The sequence below is a fragment of the Ischnura elegans genome, assembly GCF_921293095.1.
Source record: "Ischnura elegans chromosome 13 unlocalized genomic scaffold, ioIscEleg1.1 SUPER_13_unloc_4, whole genome shotgun sequence".
Taxonomy (NCBI): Eukaryota; Metazoa; Arthropoda; class Insecta; order Odonata; family Coenagrionidae; genus Ischnura; species Ischnura elegans.
In genome coordinates this window covers 9325201-9343645 of record NW_025791660.1, presented here as the reverse complement: position 1 = coordinate 9343645, position 18445 = coordinate 9325201, and the positions used below count along the sequence as shown (strand labels likewise).

Sequence of the window (18445 nt, the reverse complement as noted above, 5' to 3'; positions counted from 1 at the left end):
TCTTATTTTTTTGGGGCTATCGACTTAAATAAAGGCTATAAATTCATCCTCAGAGTAGCTTAATTCTTACAATCTATTTTGAGGTCTATTCTCTTGAAACCTTTTTTTGTATTTGTTTTGATGACGTTTTGTGTATTAATTGCGTGATATTTGGAATGGGATGCTGTTTTAATTTGTGGATCAATTTTGCTCAATGAGTTTGGAGTGTATTGACAGAAATAGTTTCTTAGTTCATAAGGAGTAATTAATGTTTTTTGCTGATTTTTTTGGAGTACCTTTGAGTTTATGCAGGTAACTGTGGTGATAAACTTTTTCACCTAACTGTAGAGTTAAAGATTTACTTCGTGATGTGTATTTATTTTGTATTTTAATGGATGATGTGATTGATAATTTATAATTGTGGTTAATTAATAAGGCTCTGCCCACCCTATGATAGAAATGTAGCTATTAGAATATCTTATGGGTGTGGTGTAAAAGGAAGGATGTTGTCCATTGCTAGCTTGAGTTTTTCCCCATCATTGTGGCAGAGCTTGAATACTGGAATGGTTTCAGTGTTCATCTTTTGAAGTTATGCATGAATGAAGCCATTTTTCAAGGTATTCATTTGAGTGTAACTGCTGATATGCCAGACCATGTAATATTGAATGCAACAAATAATAATCAGATGATTCAATATCTGGGGAATTTGGTGGGTGCGTTCCGCATCTGCATTTGAGTGTTTCCAGCTAGGTTTTAATGTTCAATGTTCTAGGCTTGTAATGTGAGGTTGAGCATTTCATGCTTTGGAATTATTGTTGAACCATTGGGAACACAATTTCCTTGCTTGACACTAAGTTCCCAATCCATACAATACATTCCCTTGGAAATGGCTTGGTGGGACCTCTCCAAATACAAAGCAGTCTCTTCTTGAGTACGGCATTGATCTTCATTGATAAATGCCTCCAATTGATTTTCTCTGGAGGTTTTTGGCCTTTCTACACATAGACAGTTGTCATCATTGAAATGATTGGCTTTGAAGCAATGATACCAATTGTGTAACAGTGTTTCTGTTATAGCAGCATCTCAGTTAACTTTATGGTGCTCTTCTCTCAACACTAAGTATCTAATGCCGTGACGTATTCATCATGGTTGTTGAGCAGTTTGTTTACCTAATGTCTAAGCTTGAGTCATGATTATTCTGGTAGTTCAAAATTGGCCAACAATCAGTGCTATAGCCATCTATTGACAGGCAGTAGGAACTTTGTTTCGAGCATAATACATAATTGCTGTGTGATTGGTTTCGCATGTTTTAAGGATAATAACAACAGGGTAATTTTAAAAAACCATTTTATGAAATAGCTTTGGAACAGAGGATGATTTTGAGGTCTGTTTTCTTTCTGCATAAATATTACACCCTGTATTCTCTTCAGGAGTTTATTTGAGTATTAACAATAGGTAAGAGAACATAACAAATGCATGGAAAACATGTTCCACACGTTTTTTCCATGATTCTACTGTTGAGAAAAGAATAAATAGTGAATTTGGCCTGTTAACAGCCACTACTACAAAAGTGACAATTGCAGAAGCAAATGGAGTGCAAAAATAAGGAACTTGATTTATTCATTTTGGTAACTGCAAAAAATTTCATCTTCAGTCTCTCATTTGATTTCTCATGATTTGAAAAAATGGAAAAATGATACTTCTGAATAATTTCCATTCTCCGTCATGTATTTTGCTGTGAAAGGGCAGCTTCCATGGTCCCCAAGATATTTAGAAAAGACACTGTGAACTTGCAATATCAGGGATCTTCGTGTCAAATTTTTTTTCAGTTTGCGCTGAAGTTTTTCAGTAGTTGATTAACAGGCATGCATAGACCAGGCTATTTTTTTGTATAATAGCAGAGGCAATATGTTTAACATTCTTCTTTGCAATGCTTAGAGTATTCCATATATGTGTTTTTAAAGAGATAAAGGTTTATCCATTATTTTTTCTGCAGTGTTTTGAAGGAGGAGGGGCAGATGATGAGGAGTCAGAGCCTTGTGTGGAGACTAAGGACTGCATTCAAAATGCCATTGAAAACACTTCAGAGTGTACATGCTCAGCCCAAAGGACTGAAGTATACATTCCTGTGCCAGACTGCTTATTGCCTAGGGACGATAAGTTGGTAAGTTATATTCTCATTCACAGTGAAAACTGAGTCTAATCACCTTCAGTTTTACAAATTTCTCGGTTGTATGAGGAATAGGGTTTTGTCTGTTATAAATTTTAGTATTTTTGTGGGAAGTCACTGGCATAATGCAACCTTCAGATGTTGTTCTTTCCAGTAGTGTCACATAAGGCAGGAAGTGGAACCACACAAATATTTTCATGCTAGTCAATAGCAGTTGTACAGCATTGATAATATGTTGACAGAAATGTCTCTTATCCCAAGGAGTGTTATTTTGGATGCCCTTGTCAAATCTCTGTTCAAGCCATTAGTGGTGGCTATTACAAGGCTGTTTCATGAATGCCCTCAATTTGTTCAAGCCATAATCCTCCATTATTTCAGTGGAGGAACCAGCATAAATTATTGTGGATCCTTTTTGTAAGCCTAGGTGAAGAAATGATGAAGGCAATTCAATGTACAGTGGAACCTCGATGTATCGTTCCCACTGTGGTGCCCTTACTCTAAGTGGCCAATACTCTCATACTAACCACGTGATTCTGGTGGTGTAGCTTTCCCCTCACTAGTTGAGCTTTTATATGCTGGAGTTTGATCTGTTAGTGGCAAGAATCTCGTGAGTATTTTGGCCAGCTGCAGTGGTCTCACTTAAACGAGGAGTTTTCATTATCGAATGAGGGAATTGTTGTTCTTCCTTTATATAGTGACGCCCTTTATTCTCTTCTAGTTTCGTGTGAAAGATGAGAATGAAGACCCTCTGAGTGAAGGGAACTCTCCTGTGCTCTGCATGTCAGATCCAGCTGCAATAACAAGTGATGCCGTAGACCCATTGGCCACTGATGACCTGGTGAGTGTACTTTTGCCAAGTGTAATTTAATTTTTCTACGGCACAATGTCATACCTTTCTGCATAATTTATTAATACTTCTCATCTGAAACGTACTGCATTTTGCCTTGCCTGTTCAGTCATGAACAACTACGGAAGAGCTTTCATGTTTGAATCATTTAAATTAAATGTAAATAACAGATTTTTGGATTTTGCCAAACTGACAGCTCAGCTTTGCTCACTGAGCAAGTAAGCTCTGTCATCTCGGCACTAAGCAGTCATTTGTTATGTGATCATACAAACACAGCTTCATTTCAGTTTACTATGGAGCGGAAGGGGGATGTAAGGAATTGAGAGTTAAACTGAGTTTTATATAATTAGGTGCACTGAAACAGATTGATCGTGACATCATGATGTAGCTGCTAGCTAGATTCAACTACATAACTCGCATTCCTTATGAGAAACTGATGTTCATAGGAATCAAAATGGTGCAGATTTGGATTTGGTGATGAAAGTGAAGAGGAATTTACTGTGGGGATGATGGATATTTAAGACCTTCTTTACCATTTTTGAATTAAGTGTTGGGCATAGGCAATGCTAGTCGATTGCCAAAAGATATTAATTGTTTGTGCTGCTAGCACTTTCAATGCTGACCATGTAAAACTCAAAATCACCCTGTGCAGCTTCCATTTTTTTTCCTTCCCGTCAACTGCACAGTGGGATAGACAGGTGGTGCAGGTTGCACAAGGTCTGCTTTTTCCCCTCGCCACCGTTTTCTTTCAATTTTTTTGTGCGTGATGTGTCCAAAAAAGTATGAGTAAAATGAATTTTTCATGTTCTACTGGTATTGCAATTGGAATTTTGCCACTGCCATAGGAAATTTTTGGTTTTGATGGTCATACACTTATGCCTCGTATAGTGCGATTTCGATGTTGCGCAAATTCGTTCCTCGGGGAAACATAGTAATGCAGTGTAGCCTAATCATAAAACTTTATCGCTCTCATAACAACACGTGAACTTGCGCTCAGTACACACAAAAGTGCTATCATTTTACGCATTTTAATAGTATTGCTTTCCTCAAATCTTCTTTGTTTACATATTAATCGAAATCCATTGCTGTGCAATGGCCAAAAGCATTACTTGACATTGGGTCTAGATAGTTGGCCTACAGAAGTAATATATCTCCTCTCCTTAACAGAATGACAATAGTTAATTAAGATCATTAATTATGCGCGGTGTTAGTGGAAATGAGTTTTTTTTAAGCAATATGGCATGAGACGTAATTTTTGCCATCATAGGTTATCAGGCGATTGACTTCCAGGTAGTGGGTCTATGCTAAAGCCTTTGAGGTCATTGGTATTCACGCGGTAGAAATGGAGTGGTGGCCGAGTTGTATATGAATAGCATCAACACAAAGGGTCTGCTTTAGACTCAAAGCTTTTGAAGCCACCATTTATAAATATGTTCCATACTTAGTATCTGATGCATTGTTTCCTTTCCTCTGTATTTGTATTCTCAGCTGTGAATAGATCATTCTTTTTTGTAGAATGCTCCGTGTGCCTTTACTATTCCAATGTCTTTTTCTTTCTTGCTTCCTCCATCAATGGTAGCTAGACTTTCTGTGGCTTTTCAATGAACTGGTTGCTCTGGTTTGTGTAGCTTAGCATATGAGTTTGAAAGGTTATGAAACATGAAAATCGCATATTATTGAAGCCATGTTAAGTAGTGGATTTATACTTTAAAGTGGTGATGTTATCATTTGGTTTTTTATATTTTATCATGGATATATTCCTTTTCCACCTGAAACAACTTCACCTGTTTGAAAGCACTGTCTTATACCTTTTGAGCAAATAAGTTGTAAACGGTTCAGTTTTTTTTAGGGAAAGCTAATGATGTTCTACTTGAATTGCAATGCAAATTTTTATGTAGTCCCTGGATGTAAAATACCTCAAGAAAACACCACTTGTGAGTAGGGATAGGATTTTTTCGGTGGTTTGAGAGGGAGAAAACCTGTACTTTGAAATTGGAAATTTGGTTCTTTCAAATAGAAATTACGGTGTTTTCTCAAAAACTACAAGTTTAAATATATACTTACATTGGTTTTTATTTCAAAACCTAGAAAAGGGTCAGTACCACAGTTTAACCAAATATATCTCGGTTATGTGACACTTCCCTTGTAGCTGTGTTATGACTATAGACAATCACGTCAGTGGTGGAACTGGGAAAGTCGACAAATGGTAAAAGTGGTAATTTTAACAAAATAATTGTAAATATTATAAATTCCTAACATTAATTACATTGAGGCATCTTGCAGGGTAGTATGAAGAATATATCCATTTGAAACTTTAATTTTATTCGTGTGAGGAATTCTGAAAAGTGTTTTTATCTTTCTGTATCTCAATCATTAATGATGATGATTGGGGTTTATGTTGCAGCCCAATACCTTAACTGCTTCCCAAGTCGAAAAGGTGGAAGCTCAGGGCACAGGAGCCATGGTGGCAGACCTGGACTGGATGCTGGTCGGGGCAAAGGAGGAACCATCTCCTGAGGAGAGTGCCCAGGTATGTATGGAATTTAATCAATTGTTGAAGGAGATAGTGGGTAAAAAATGTTAATCATGGAAAATGTTAGGACATTTTTATTTTTCACAGCATTAAAGGTAACCCATTTGATTAAAAGTTACCAATTACTCAAATAAGTTTTCTCGTCATAAAAAATTTGTTTTTTCCTTTTTATGTTCATTTGTGTAGTAGATTTTTTGCCTTATACATTACTTTATATAATCCTGGGACCGATAAAGTTTAACCTTATTAGCCCTCTAGTGGGGACGTGGGGTACCTCGGTGGTCCAAAGTGTTTCATGCGTGTGCTGTTATTCGTGTGATGACATAAAATACCTGTGATTTTCAGAAGCTAACCATTATTTTGGTGTCAAATGCCTTTCATAGATACTTGTTAGTAACTGGTTAGCATTCAATAGCAAAATAAAGTGGGAAAGTGGGCCACAAGTTAGAAGTGTTTGGCACGTATATGCTACTTTTATTGGTACCTCTGCAAGTGGCCTACTTGTTTGCCTTCATCACAAGGGAGGGGGGTGAGATGCAAATGACCTAATGCTGTAGCTTTACAAGTGACCAAGCTCCACTTTTTTCCCTGTGGTGAATAATAAAGAGCTGTATTCCTGCAATGCAGGAGCCTGGATTCCAAGTGGTACTGTTTATTGGAAGTATAGTGACCCATCTTCAAATTCCATTCATCTTACAAGGGGAGATCATGAAACTTGCTCTGCCTTTTTCAATGCCGTATTTTTATGGCCTTTGGAATGGTGAACACATCCCTGAACTAGTAGTGGTTTTGTTGAATGGGCATTAGATTGGCTGTACTTAATTAATTTTCAAGGAGTACTTTTGACAAGCCACGTATACTTCCATAATATCGCACTACTCAGCGTGCGGGTCAGGTGGGGTAGTGGTAGCGATTATGGCTACCTGCCAGGGGACCAGGTTTCGGAGCTTCGTCATGGCTTTATATTTTGTTGTCTTCATTGTTCTCATATGGCCTCAAATTTTTCATTAATTTCTAATTGTGACGAACACAGACATGAGACTTTTTCATCATTCATAATGGCGTTTAGGTATTTAAGCAGTGTCATTTCTAACGAGGAGAAGTGAAGGCTCCACTTGTTACTCTCCTCAAAAACATACCGAAAGATTAATGGGGAGTTGAAACAGTGGCTTTTTTTTTGAAGAAATGATATTTGTTGGTGCACCTGTTGTTATTATAATGGAAGGGCTACAGAAGATTTTGGGAAGCGGCGAGCACAAGACACATTTGGTGTAATTGTTGCTTTTAACCCTCTAGCGGGTGCGACTGTTATTTCTGCACAACCGGACAAATGGCATATTTTGCCCACGTTATATGCATACATGATAACACTCGATTTTTGTTTAAATTAATCTTTATTTCTACAAAGTAGTTAAATCTTGTACATTTATAGGTGATACAGATATGAAGGTACACAGGTGCTACACGGCTGGTCGCGCGGCGTGATGGGTTCCTCTTCCTGATCTAAAAATATTAGCTTCTACACCTCAAACTTTGAAAACTCACAATATAGACAGTCAAAGTACATTGTAGGAATATGCGAGACCATTCTAGCCCAGAATATACGTACAATGTTGAAATCCTTGGTTTTCGAGGATTGACGTATTTTATATGCCAGCACGCCCTGCCCAGGGCCATCAGCTTTATTTTACCCTATTTATTAGTTGAAATTATATTTTGGAATGGGTCTTTTAGCACATAGGTACTGTGTTAGTAAACTCCCTTTAGAGTAAAGTGAATTACAAGTGTTTGAGAAATATGGCATTTTATAATCCTTTTGTGTTCTTATTAATTATGTCTGTACGAATGTTGTTGATCGCTGCGAGCTTGTAATTGCATGTGCTCTCACAAGAGTGATTTTAATTTTTAATGAGGAAGTCGATCAGTATAAGCAATGAAAAAATTAACATATTCTCTCACACCAACGCTTGCTAGTATAGTCCTCGTATCTCCTTGTTTGAAATGACACTACTTAAATACCTAAACTCCGCTATGATGATAAAAAATAGTCTCATGTCTATCCTTGTTGCAATAGGATTGTTCACCAATTTTTTTATGGTCTTAAATAAAAGTACACATGGAGGGGATACTGGCAGCAGTTTCAGCACTTTTCTATTAAAAAATTTAACCCTTAAAAGGCTAAGCGAAAAGTGTGGAATACGAGGGTCGGCTCAAACGCTCCGAAAGCGTACGCTGGTTGCCGAAGGCATGGTGATGGCTGGTATATTACTGGCTATCCAAAATCGGTGTGTGTGCAAGAGGCCTTTCAGTAATCTTCACAAGAATAAATATTGACAACATTTTGCAATTATATGTTACAATGCAGACGAATCTGAGAGGAACATAATTGATTATTTTACGATATTAGTTCCCTTTAGTCACCATAGTTTTTATAGGCTAGAAATTAGCAAAAGCCTTTCAAACTTAAAAAAACGAGCGTTGTGTGACAGGGATTGTTGATATAATATGAAATGTATCCCTCAAGAACCATTTCAGCATTTACTAGGGTATAATTCAAATAAAAATGGAAGCCAGTCTAGGCCAAGTAAATGGTAACAAAATCAAGTATTTGATACAAAATATACTCATAAGTACATTAACATATTTTACAGTGTTATCATAGTTAATATGCATCAACTTTAACCTCACACGCTTGACTCCTTGAATTTCCAGAGCACTAAAAATTTCATCATTAGATTTATTTTCTGCGTATTTAGATTTTTTTCTTGCCTTGACCACTATTTATTGAAAAAAATGAAAATGAAAAATGAGCATAGGGCACTTAGCTCATATTGGGCACAGTATTAGAATTAGCCCTCACTAAACCACAATCTGAAGGCATTTCTCACTATGGCATCCACAAATGCAAGCACGGCTTGGATAATGGGGTTCACTGAAAGTGTGCAGTCAGCAGAGTAACTGTACACAAAAGAAAATTTAATGCACCCATTGCAGAAATGTTTTCGCCAACATGAATTGTTAGCCAAAACTCACCGTTAGCATCTACTTAAATGGGTAATTTCGTTTGAGGTTAACACCCCTATTAAAATTATTGAAAAAGGTGGGCCGTATGATCACGATGAAGACAAGAAAATACATAGCCATGATGAAGCCCTGGTCCCCTGTGTGGTAGCCTGAAATGCTACCACTACCCCACCTGACCCGTCTGCTAAGAGGTGAGATATTATGGATCTATTGCGGCTATCTATGGCGGCTTGTGAAAAGTACCGTATGAAAATTAATTAATTGCAGCCAAGTTAAGGCCCATACAATGGAATCACTACTAGTTCAGAGATGTGTTTACCATTCCGAAGGCCATAAAAAATACGGCTTTGAAAAAGGAGTGGCAAGGTTCGTGGTCTCCCCTTGTTAGTAAGGCTAATGCACGAGTATTTGCAGGCAGTCTTACCTATTCGATTCAAAGTTACTTATAACTCAAAAGAGTACTTATTCTTACCTCAAAATAAGTAATTTTTTCCTCTTTATTTTGTATTTAATTGTTGTAGTTTTCTCGCCTTATATTTTTCTTGCTTTGTATTTTTCTATGTTAAATCTTGGTACCGATAATGCAAATATCAATACGATATTTATTTTACTATAAAATATCCTGCGACCAATAAATCATGCCTCATGAAGATGTTTTTTTACAACATGAAATCCCAGGACTGATAATTCATAGCTCATTAAGAAAATCAAGTCTCACATTTCAATCAAACTCTGTAGTGTTGTAGTTCATTGGGAGCTGTCCACAAATATCCTCCCATATTGGGTTTTATAACCAATGGTTTTAAAAGTGGAATGCATTTCAGCATTTATATACCTAATATGTTCCCCTAGTAATGGTCTCCTTTCAAGTAGCAGTGGTAGTGTGGTGGTTATGGTGTTTGGCTACTATCTGGAGGTCCTAGGTTCCACATTAGCATGCAGCACTTTTTTAATAATTTGTTTCTACTTTTCACTTTACAAAGTTGTACAAAAGCCTGCTTTTCATCATTATTTCCATGATTTTCACTGAAGAATTTAGTTTTCTGTGTGGAAATCTTTTTCTGCAATATAGCAGTGTCAGATTTTATCCCATTTTTTCACACAGATGCCTAGTTTCCATTAGGTTATTTTGGTTTACTCATTGCCAAAGAAACCTTAATTATTTCATGGTATCACATGAACTAAATTACATCCATTGCAGAGTTATCTAATGAAGATAATATTACAGTGCAGGCGGAACATAAATCAAAGACCGTTTACATGTTGTAATGTGGTTTATAAAAAAGTTTAAATCAATCCTTTCAAAAAAAAGTCCTGAATCTCTTTTCGTGCATGATTAATATCTTTATGATTACTTCCAGCCTACTTTAAGTGAGGATGGGGACCCATTTGAGAGTTCAACTACTGCCCATGAGTCTGAATTTGGTGAGTACTCTTACGGGTTGCAAATAACTCTATCCTTGGAGGGATTGATGTTAATGTGGAGGATATACAAGTAAATGCTTTTATTTAGCCAACATTTACTGTGACTAGAGCAATTATTGAAAATTTTACAGTGTCCCATAAGTTCACAATGGAAGATGAGTGATTTTAAGTGCCTCAAAAAGTTGCATACAAGTAAGGCTTAGGTCAATTTCAGATGGCACGATGCTGTGCTGTAATATAATCTAATGTCCCTACCGATGCCTTCATACCGGTCAAATCATGCCGTGTTCTCCACTGCGCCCATTTCTATCCGACCAGGCACTGCAGCATCAACAGCGTCAACTGGTCATGAAACTCAGAACGCTTTCAGATGAGAAAACTCTGGATTTCCTTGTGCCATGCGGAGAATGAAGGAATGTGAAATGTCCTCTCTTCTGAAATCGGCCTTATTTTGACTGATTCAAAAGGATGAAGAACCTGAATTAGTCATTCATCCATATTTCCTGTTGTCTTTATTTTAAGTGGTAATTGGATAGGAAAGAAGTTTTATGTTAACTTTCTTTTTTGTAGTCATTTGAATCGTTTTTAATGGTCTTCCCTAGCAAAATATTTTTGTTTCACTGAAATTGTTGGGTATGTAAATGAGCAATGGCTAAGAATTTTTTCTTTATTTTCTCTATTTGGCATTTTTGACAGTTAAAGAGTCATATTAAATGAATAAAAAGAATGCTGCCTTGCTTCAACCAAGCTTTGAGACTAGTTTATTGAAAGAAAAAAAATTACTCGTAGTAGCCACGCACTTTTTTTCCAGAAATGCAGGTGAAAAAGGGGGATGTGCGAATTCTCAAAATTATAAACCCAAAAAGCCAGAATGGAGCATTTTGTTTGAGAATTGAGTATGGAAAGTAAATTTCAGGGTTCATTGAAAATGTAAACATGGAACTTGGTCAAATGAGGGTGAAAATTGGCTTAGCTTTTGGACCGATTTGTATTCGTGGTAAAATTAGCGAAAATCTTTTAAATGAGTGCATTTCTATTCACCCTTTTGTCCTTGGGATTAGCAATGGTGCTTTGTTAGGTTTTACTAACTACTAGGCATGAAGCTTCCTTGGAGGAGAAAATATGGTTGACATAATATTAAATTTATAGGTATGCTCTATAAATGAAATCAGTATGGCTAAGAAACAGCCGAATTCTTGATATCAATCAAATAATTCTACATTCAATCTGCATAATACCCTGAAAGGCGTGTGGAAGGGGGTGTTAGGACTTCCGCTGTTCTTACATAAAAAGGATATGCTCTATGGGAATTAGGTTTAGCATTTATGAAAATCCTTAACGGCTCGGGGGTAAAAATTTCCATATCTACCCGTTTCACAAAACAACTCTTTTAATTTATCGCTTCAATCGGACCTGGTGTGGGGGTAGTGGGGCTCTAGTATTTTGTCCTCCGTGTCGCTTTTAAAGAAATCCATTCTCAACTGTTCAAGAAATTTAAGCCTAGCATGCAGCCTTCGAGTCTCCAGTGGTTCCCAGTCCAATTCGCATAACATCTGGGTAATGCTTTCTGTACGAAGGTAGCGGTTTTTGACGAACCACACAGCCTTCCTTGGTATTTTTTTCAGTTCGCTGATTAAGTCTTTCTTTGCTGGATCCCATACGCTCGTTGCATTATCGAGGTGCGGTCGGATGAGTGCAAAATAGCACCTTTCTTTTACTTTCTCATCTGAAAATCTTCCCACAATACGCTTGACAAATCATAATTTCTTCAGGGCTATGCCGCAAGTATTTCTTATGTGTGTTCCCCACAATAGGTTCGAGGTTATCGTTTCTCCCACGTACTTCACTTTGTATGTTGCCTCTATGTTAATACCATCCACTGCATAAACATGGTTATAGATGCACGAATTCAGCAAGAAATGTACTGTCATGTATTTTCTCATATTAAGTTCAAGTCCCCTCTCATGGCTCCAGAAATAAACGTTGTTTCAGTCCAATGATAGAATGTCATGGAGTGATCACTAATTTTGCGATAGATGACAGGGTTGTCAGCAAGTAAACGTAGTTTACTGCTAATGCGGGAGCAGAGTTCATCAATGTATATAATGAACAACAGGGAAGAAAAATCTATCGTTCCCTTAACCAAAATAATTGCTGAAAGAGAAAGGTCTTTATACGTTGGTGCAAAAAAAAGAAATAAGAGATGAAATCAGAGAGAAATTTTACCTTGCAAAAGCAGAGCAGGGAATTCATCTCTCTTTAGTTCCCAGAAGAATTGACGATATTGTCATAGTGACCCAAAATAATAAATTAGTCCTTGTTCTTTCTAAAATGCATCATGATTATGCCATTGATGCTTAAAGGGATAGCCAAAATAAATCTGATATGGTTACATCCTACAACAACTAAAATTGACGTTGATGTAGTGGACGTCCAATTCTGTGCAAAAACTATACTTCAGGACGTAATACAAGATGGCAGCCTTCGGTAATATTTTTAACTAATTATTGAAAATGTCTGCTTCCATTGCCCTTGGCATTTTAAAGGTTCATTAAATATCTTCTCAAGTTATTAGGAGTGGTTTTCTGCAGAAGAAAGCTTGGGAAATGATTAAACTGCATATAATGAAAAAGAGTGGAAATGCTACTATCCCAACACAAATAAGAGCTCAGGCTTGCGTGCCATACTTGGAATATCTGCCCCCAGTGCCGCTCCAAACCATAGCTTATCTCATGACAGTTGGGTATATTTCACTCAAGGGAGTTTCTTTTGTCTGTTTGTTCATTGCTTTTATCTTTAAATTTTTAATTACCTTTATGAAAACTAATCCAGGAAAAATTCAAAATAATTTTTGTAGATACTCATCTGTAGTACCACAAAATTTATTGTGATTGGCATTGTTAGGAACCTTTTTAATTTAGAAAATATTCACCGATCATTAAATATTCGATTGAAAAGAAAATATTTTTCCCTCTTTAAAGGACTAATTCTGAAAGGGGTATAATTTTATTCTTTTCCTGCAATTGGAAGTCATATGTGTGATGCGTATGTGTGTGCTTGATTATTTGTATACGTATCATTTTAACCCATGATTTCGTCTTTTTTGTTCTGCTACACCCTTGTTGCCCTCGTCATTTTTATGATATGTGTTCTTTTCCCCTCCATTCATTTATATCGAGTCCCTTGGTTCAAGTCCAAGTTGGGCAGCAATTGTACCACCTGACTTGTGCATTTTACCATCCATTCAATGGATTTTAAATAGAAGATGATGTAGTCTTAAATTTCATGGCTGACTGTGTTAATTGCTATTTGAACTTTTCTCTAGGGGTCCCGACTGCCGAAGCAATGCCCGAGGAAACAACATCAACTTCATATGTGCTTGCAGAAGGAAATCTAAAGAATCATTCAATTGATGAATGCATTGGTCCCACACCCATGGCGACACAAGTTATTTCCAAGGCTGGAACATCCCATGAAGAGATAGGGAAAAATCTGATAGATGAAGACTTGGGAAAATGTGGTGCTTCTGGTACTTATGATGTATCAAGTTGCTCAATTCTTGATGACAGACAATGTAATAACAAAGACATTGAATCACTTAAAAGCAGCAGAGGTGGAGCCGCAATGGCTGTTGTTGGGGAGAAAAGTGGTTGTGATGCCCCAAATACCTCGCATAACCTTAGTTTTATCAGAATAAGTAGAAATGACAGAAGTGGCTGTGAGACCATCATGGGAGGCAATGAGAAGATACTTAATCGCTTGATCAATAATCCAGGGAACGGTTACAGTTCAAACGAAGATTCATATAATTGTTTTAACTGCAGAGATGTGTTCAACAGCAAGAAGGAGCTAATGAAACACATGGAAATTCATTTTGTTGCTCGTAATTTTGATGCTGCAGCAGAATCATCAATCGTAGATGTGTCTCTGGAAGCACTTCCATCAAGCGGACACAGCAGTTCTTGCGAGCCTACCATCTCAAAGGCTTTAAGTGGGCTGGATAGGAAAATACTAGAGCCTATGCCAAAAGAAAATATGCTCATCAAGGAAACCAGTGGAGGAAAAGGGGATGAGAAAAACATAAGACGATTGACGAGAAGTTTCACAGTAGGAGAGAAATCAACTTCACAGCGTTTATCTTCAGAGTCAACTAGCATTAGAAATGTACGAAATCACGTGGGTCCGAGAAAAGAAGGGAGACCATATTCATGCAGCGAGTGCACTGAGTCCTTCACTCAGAAAAGGGACCTCACCGTACACAAACTTACACACGCAGGAGGAAAAACGTATTCTTGTGGCACTTGCAGCAAGTCTTTCACTCATAGAGGTCATTTCAAGAGTCACGTTCTGACACACTCAGTAGAAACGCCTTTTATATGTAAGTTGTGCAGCAAGTCCTTCTCTAGGAAAAACAATCTCTACGCTCACGTACGTACTCACACGGGAGAAAAGCCTTTTTCATGCAATTTGTGTGAAAAGTCTTTCTCGATTAAGAGTAACTTAGTGAGACATGTACGTATTCACACGGGGGATAAACCCCACTCGTGCAGAATCTGCAAGAAATCTTTCACTCGGAAGAGTAATCTCAAAAGTCACACGCGAACACACACGGGAGAGAGGTCTTTTTCATGCAATGAGTGTGAAAAGTCTTTCCCGATTAAGAGCAACTTAGTTAGACATGTACGTATTCACACGGGGGATAAACCGTATTCTTGTAGCATTTGCCGCATGTGTTTCACTCAGAAGAGTATTCTCGACAGTCACTTGCGAACGCACACGGGAGAGAAGCCGTATATCTGTAATGTATGCAGTAAGTCATTTGCTAGGAAAAGTCACCTCACCTCACACATTCAAAAACACTCGGGAGAGAAGCCTTTTATATGTAAGGTGTGCAGTAAGTCCTTCTCTAGGAAAGACAATCTCTACGCTCACGTACGTACTCACACGGGAGAAAGGCCTTTTTCTTGCAACCAGTGTGAAAAGTCTTTCTCGATTAAGAGCAACTTAGTGAGACATGTACGCACGCACACGGGAGAGAAACTGTTTTCTGGCAACTAGTGTGAAAAGTCTTTCTGGAATAAGAGTGACTTAGTTAGACATGTTTATACGCACACGGCAGAGAAACCCCACTCGTGCAGAATCTGCAAGAAATCTTTCACTCGGAAGAGTAATCTCAAAAGTCACACGCGAACACATACGGGAGAGAAGAAGAAGCCCTTTTCATGCAATGAGTGTGAAAAGTCTTTCTCGAGTAATAGCAACTTAGACATATTCGTACGCATTCGGGGGATAAACCGCATTTGCGGATGTAGCATTTGCCGCGAGTGTTTCATTCGGAAGAGTAATCTGGACAAAAATTTTGCTTGCATTCAACAAAACTGAAGACCTCTCCCCATAAGAGTGTCAATTTTCATGAATATTTCTCAATGCAAAGTTACTAAAATTACAAGTGAAAAATGACACACGACCCTTGGGACAGTGTATATTTAAAAGGGTAAATCCTATATATGTAAAAGGGAAAAACATGGACCCACGGAAAATTAAATATGAACGAATTTCAAGAGATTTGGTTTCAGTTAATCGCAGAGGAGGAGGAAAAAATTAAACTCGCTACTTGGTGACTATGAATTTTTTTATTCCGATGACAGAAGATGGCGAACTTTTTCGCGATAAACCTCTTTTATTAGAGAAGAATGAAACTTGGTTGAATGAAATTATTGATATCCGTGATGTTGTCTTTCGCAACCTTCTAAACACCTCAGATTTGCATTATCCTTGTACTCTGACGGTAATATAGTGTTCCCTGGGCGTTTGTGATAACTTTTTTTAACTGCTGACTTCAATGACACTAAGGATAGTCTAAGCAAACAATTCACCGATGACACTACCCGCTAAATCTAAATGCTAAGGGAAAGAAACCATCTTAAAGGACATTCCCCTGCAGAGTTGTCTTTTGCCATAAAAATGAGGTTAAGACAGGCATGGTATGACACAGAAGCGTATCTGGTTAAAGACGCTACCATGACTCCCACAATTCATAGTATATGAACCGTAACCGTCGCCGTTTGGTCGGTGACATTACGGGTTGAATGAACGCTTTGAGAGAGGGAGAACATTACCTCATGGTCAAGCGCAGGTTTATTTTTGTGTGTGTGTGTGTGTGTGGATTGTTTTTGAGTGCGACCGAACGATGCGAGCGTGATTCATTTTTCCCTCCCCCGCGCCCAACTTCAATTCCCGCTTTCCCGAGTCCCGAGAGATGTTGTGAAGTGAATGAAGACATGGTTATATGACTCGTGAAAGCATCCATTTGCGGACCCTCCCACTGCCCCCACCCCAGGTACACCACCCTGGCTTTTGGGGATAAAAACCTTGCGATTTTGGCCGCCGGTAGGAGAACGAGTCGGGTCACGCTGGGCGTAAGGCTGCCAAACTAAAGTAAGAAGTCGGCCTGGTTTTTTTAAGTGTTGTTGGCGAGACACGTAGCCGGAGGAGGTTTATCGGGACATGGCGTGGGTGGACAGGCGAAATTGAAGCGCAATAGGAGAAAGGAAACTGACCGGTAATTTTCCGTCGCCAAAGTAAAGCCGTCCCGCGTTACCCCATCAAGGAGACGGCGGAAAGCAAAAGCCCACACCCGGAGCCGCAAATAGCAGAAACTCAGCCCTCGGCGTTGACGCTACCAGGATCTGATAAGTACTACAGCTCTTGCCCCAAAGCACGAACTGAGACATTTATCTCCTCCCCAAGTTATGAAGATTCCGGACAAATGTCGTCTACGAACCCCAAACTATCCCAAAATTGTTCCCCCCATTCAGTGAAGAAGAGCCGTTTCCCCCTCCTGCCCTCCGATCTTTATTGTTTGTTGTCCGATTCCCCCTATCCCCTCCGGTGTGCGAGTGCGTATGAGTTTATTACTTTGTAAGGACAGGGTATGTTTTTCTTTTGATTATATTATCATTTAAATTTGTGATCAGACGGTGCAAGATGAAGTGATGAAATCAATCGGGCGAGAATTAGCTGTTTCACTTGTGTTTGATCAGTTGTCTTATGATGTGATATTCAGTCGATTCTCGCATATGCCCGCAAGGAAGCGGCAATCTAATGTATGATTGTGTATTCACGATTATCTGCTGTTTTCATTAAATTTGTGTCAAACGAAGGATTTATAGAAAGCTCTCGTTCTTTCAAGCGCACCTATAACCAAGAGATCACTCATACGTTCCTTCCCATTCTCGCGCACCCCGTATCCTCTGTCTCTCCCGAAAAAAAAAAAATCCCTTCCCCTTTCCTTGTCCACCCCCAATCACTCCCACTTTCCCCTCGACCCGTGACGAGAGGTCACAATGCATGGTGCAGATGTGATCGAGTCGGCTCCTCTTCCAATTGGGTAACTGTCGGAGGAGGCAGAGGAATCGCGAATTAAAGGTGGAAGGAAATAGCGCGATCATCACGCCGGAAAAATATTTCGACTTTACCCGAATGGTGATATTTTCCGGAGACTGGTCCTGACCTGGGGTCCTCATATTTTCAATCCATGTATTTAATAATCTCCGAAAGAGCACCCGAACTCAAAAAAGCGATTGCGAAGAGGAGAGGGAGGGGAGGGATTGAGGAGAATCTGATATTGAAATTTATTATTTTAAAGAATATAAGACATTAAAAATGCTCTAATGAAAATGTAGGAGTTAACCTCCACCCCATCTCTTCTCAAAATCTTATTTAAATATTACGTTTTGGTCCAAATAGCAGTATCTCAAGAAGTCTGAAGATCACATCTCCTCAAGGTAAGTCAGTATATACACTAGGGTGCCTCGTTTTGCCACTTTTTTAGGAGTGAATCGTAATACCTGGCAAAAGTTGCGAACCCGGGTGGGTATTACAGATATGATTTTTTTCAAAATCGGTTAATATCTTCTGTTCACCATTTTGTCTTGAAATTTCGAAATTTTTAACAAAAAACGTTAAAAATGTGAACAATTAAAAATTGCTTTTATCAAGCACTAATTTTTTCCAATAGTGCATAACATTGGTATTTCCTTGATATTTTAGACCATACGCGACAGCTCTTTTCCTTCTAATTATCGAGAAAATTACCTTTTATCGTAACACCGAAAGCATACTGGCGGGTAGGCAACCCGCAACACACAGTCTCATTTTTACTCTATGCCTGCGATAAATGACGCAAAATAGAGATTTTTTTTAGTCAAAAACATGTAAAACACCTATGAAGTTGTCGAGGGTAGTCATTAGGAATAGTGTATGCTCTTTTATGTCATCGCCGACTATATTGACCGTATTTTCGTGTAAAAAGATATCACTGAAGATGGAAATTATCATTCGGGATTCACTTGACCGTTTTTTGTCCCTGAAGGGTCAAATTCACCTCCCCTACGGTCAGAAAAGGGATTTATTTTAGTATCATCTAGCAAATGTTGACCTCCTCGCTCACCTATCCAGAGAAATT

General features: G+C 38.4%; 1 protein-coding gene across 1 annotated transcript; it reads left to right on the top strand.

Moving 5' to 3' along the window:
- The first annotated feature begins 2393 nt into the window (after window positions 1-2393).
- LOC124173082 (zinc finger protein 260-like) lies at window positions 2394-17140 on the top strand. The gene is made up of 5 exons (XM_046552594.1): window positions 2394-2459; window positions 2868-2987; window positions 5401-5526; window positions 9915-9978; window positions 13304-17140. Exons 1-5 carry the CDS (start codon window positions 2394-2396, stop codon window positions 15034-15036), a joined length of 2109 nt encoding a protein of 702 aa, XP_046408550.1. The 3' UTR covers window positions 15037-17140.
- The last annotated feature ends 1305 nt before the right edge of the window (window positions 17141-18445 follow it).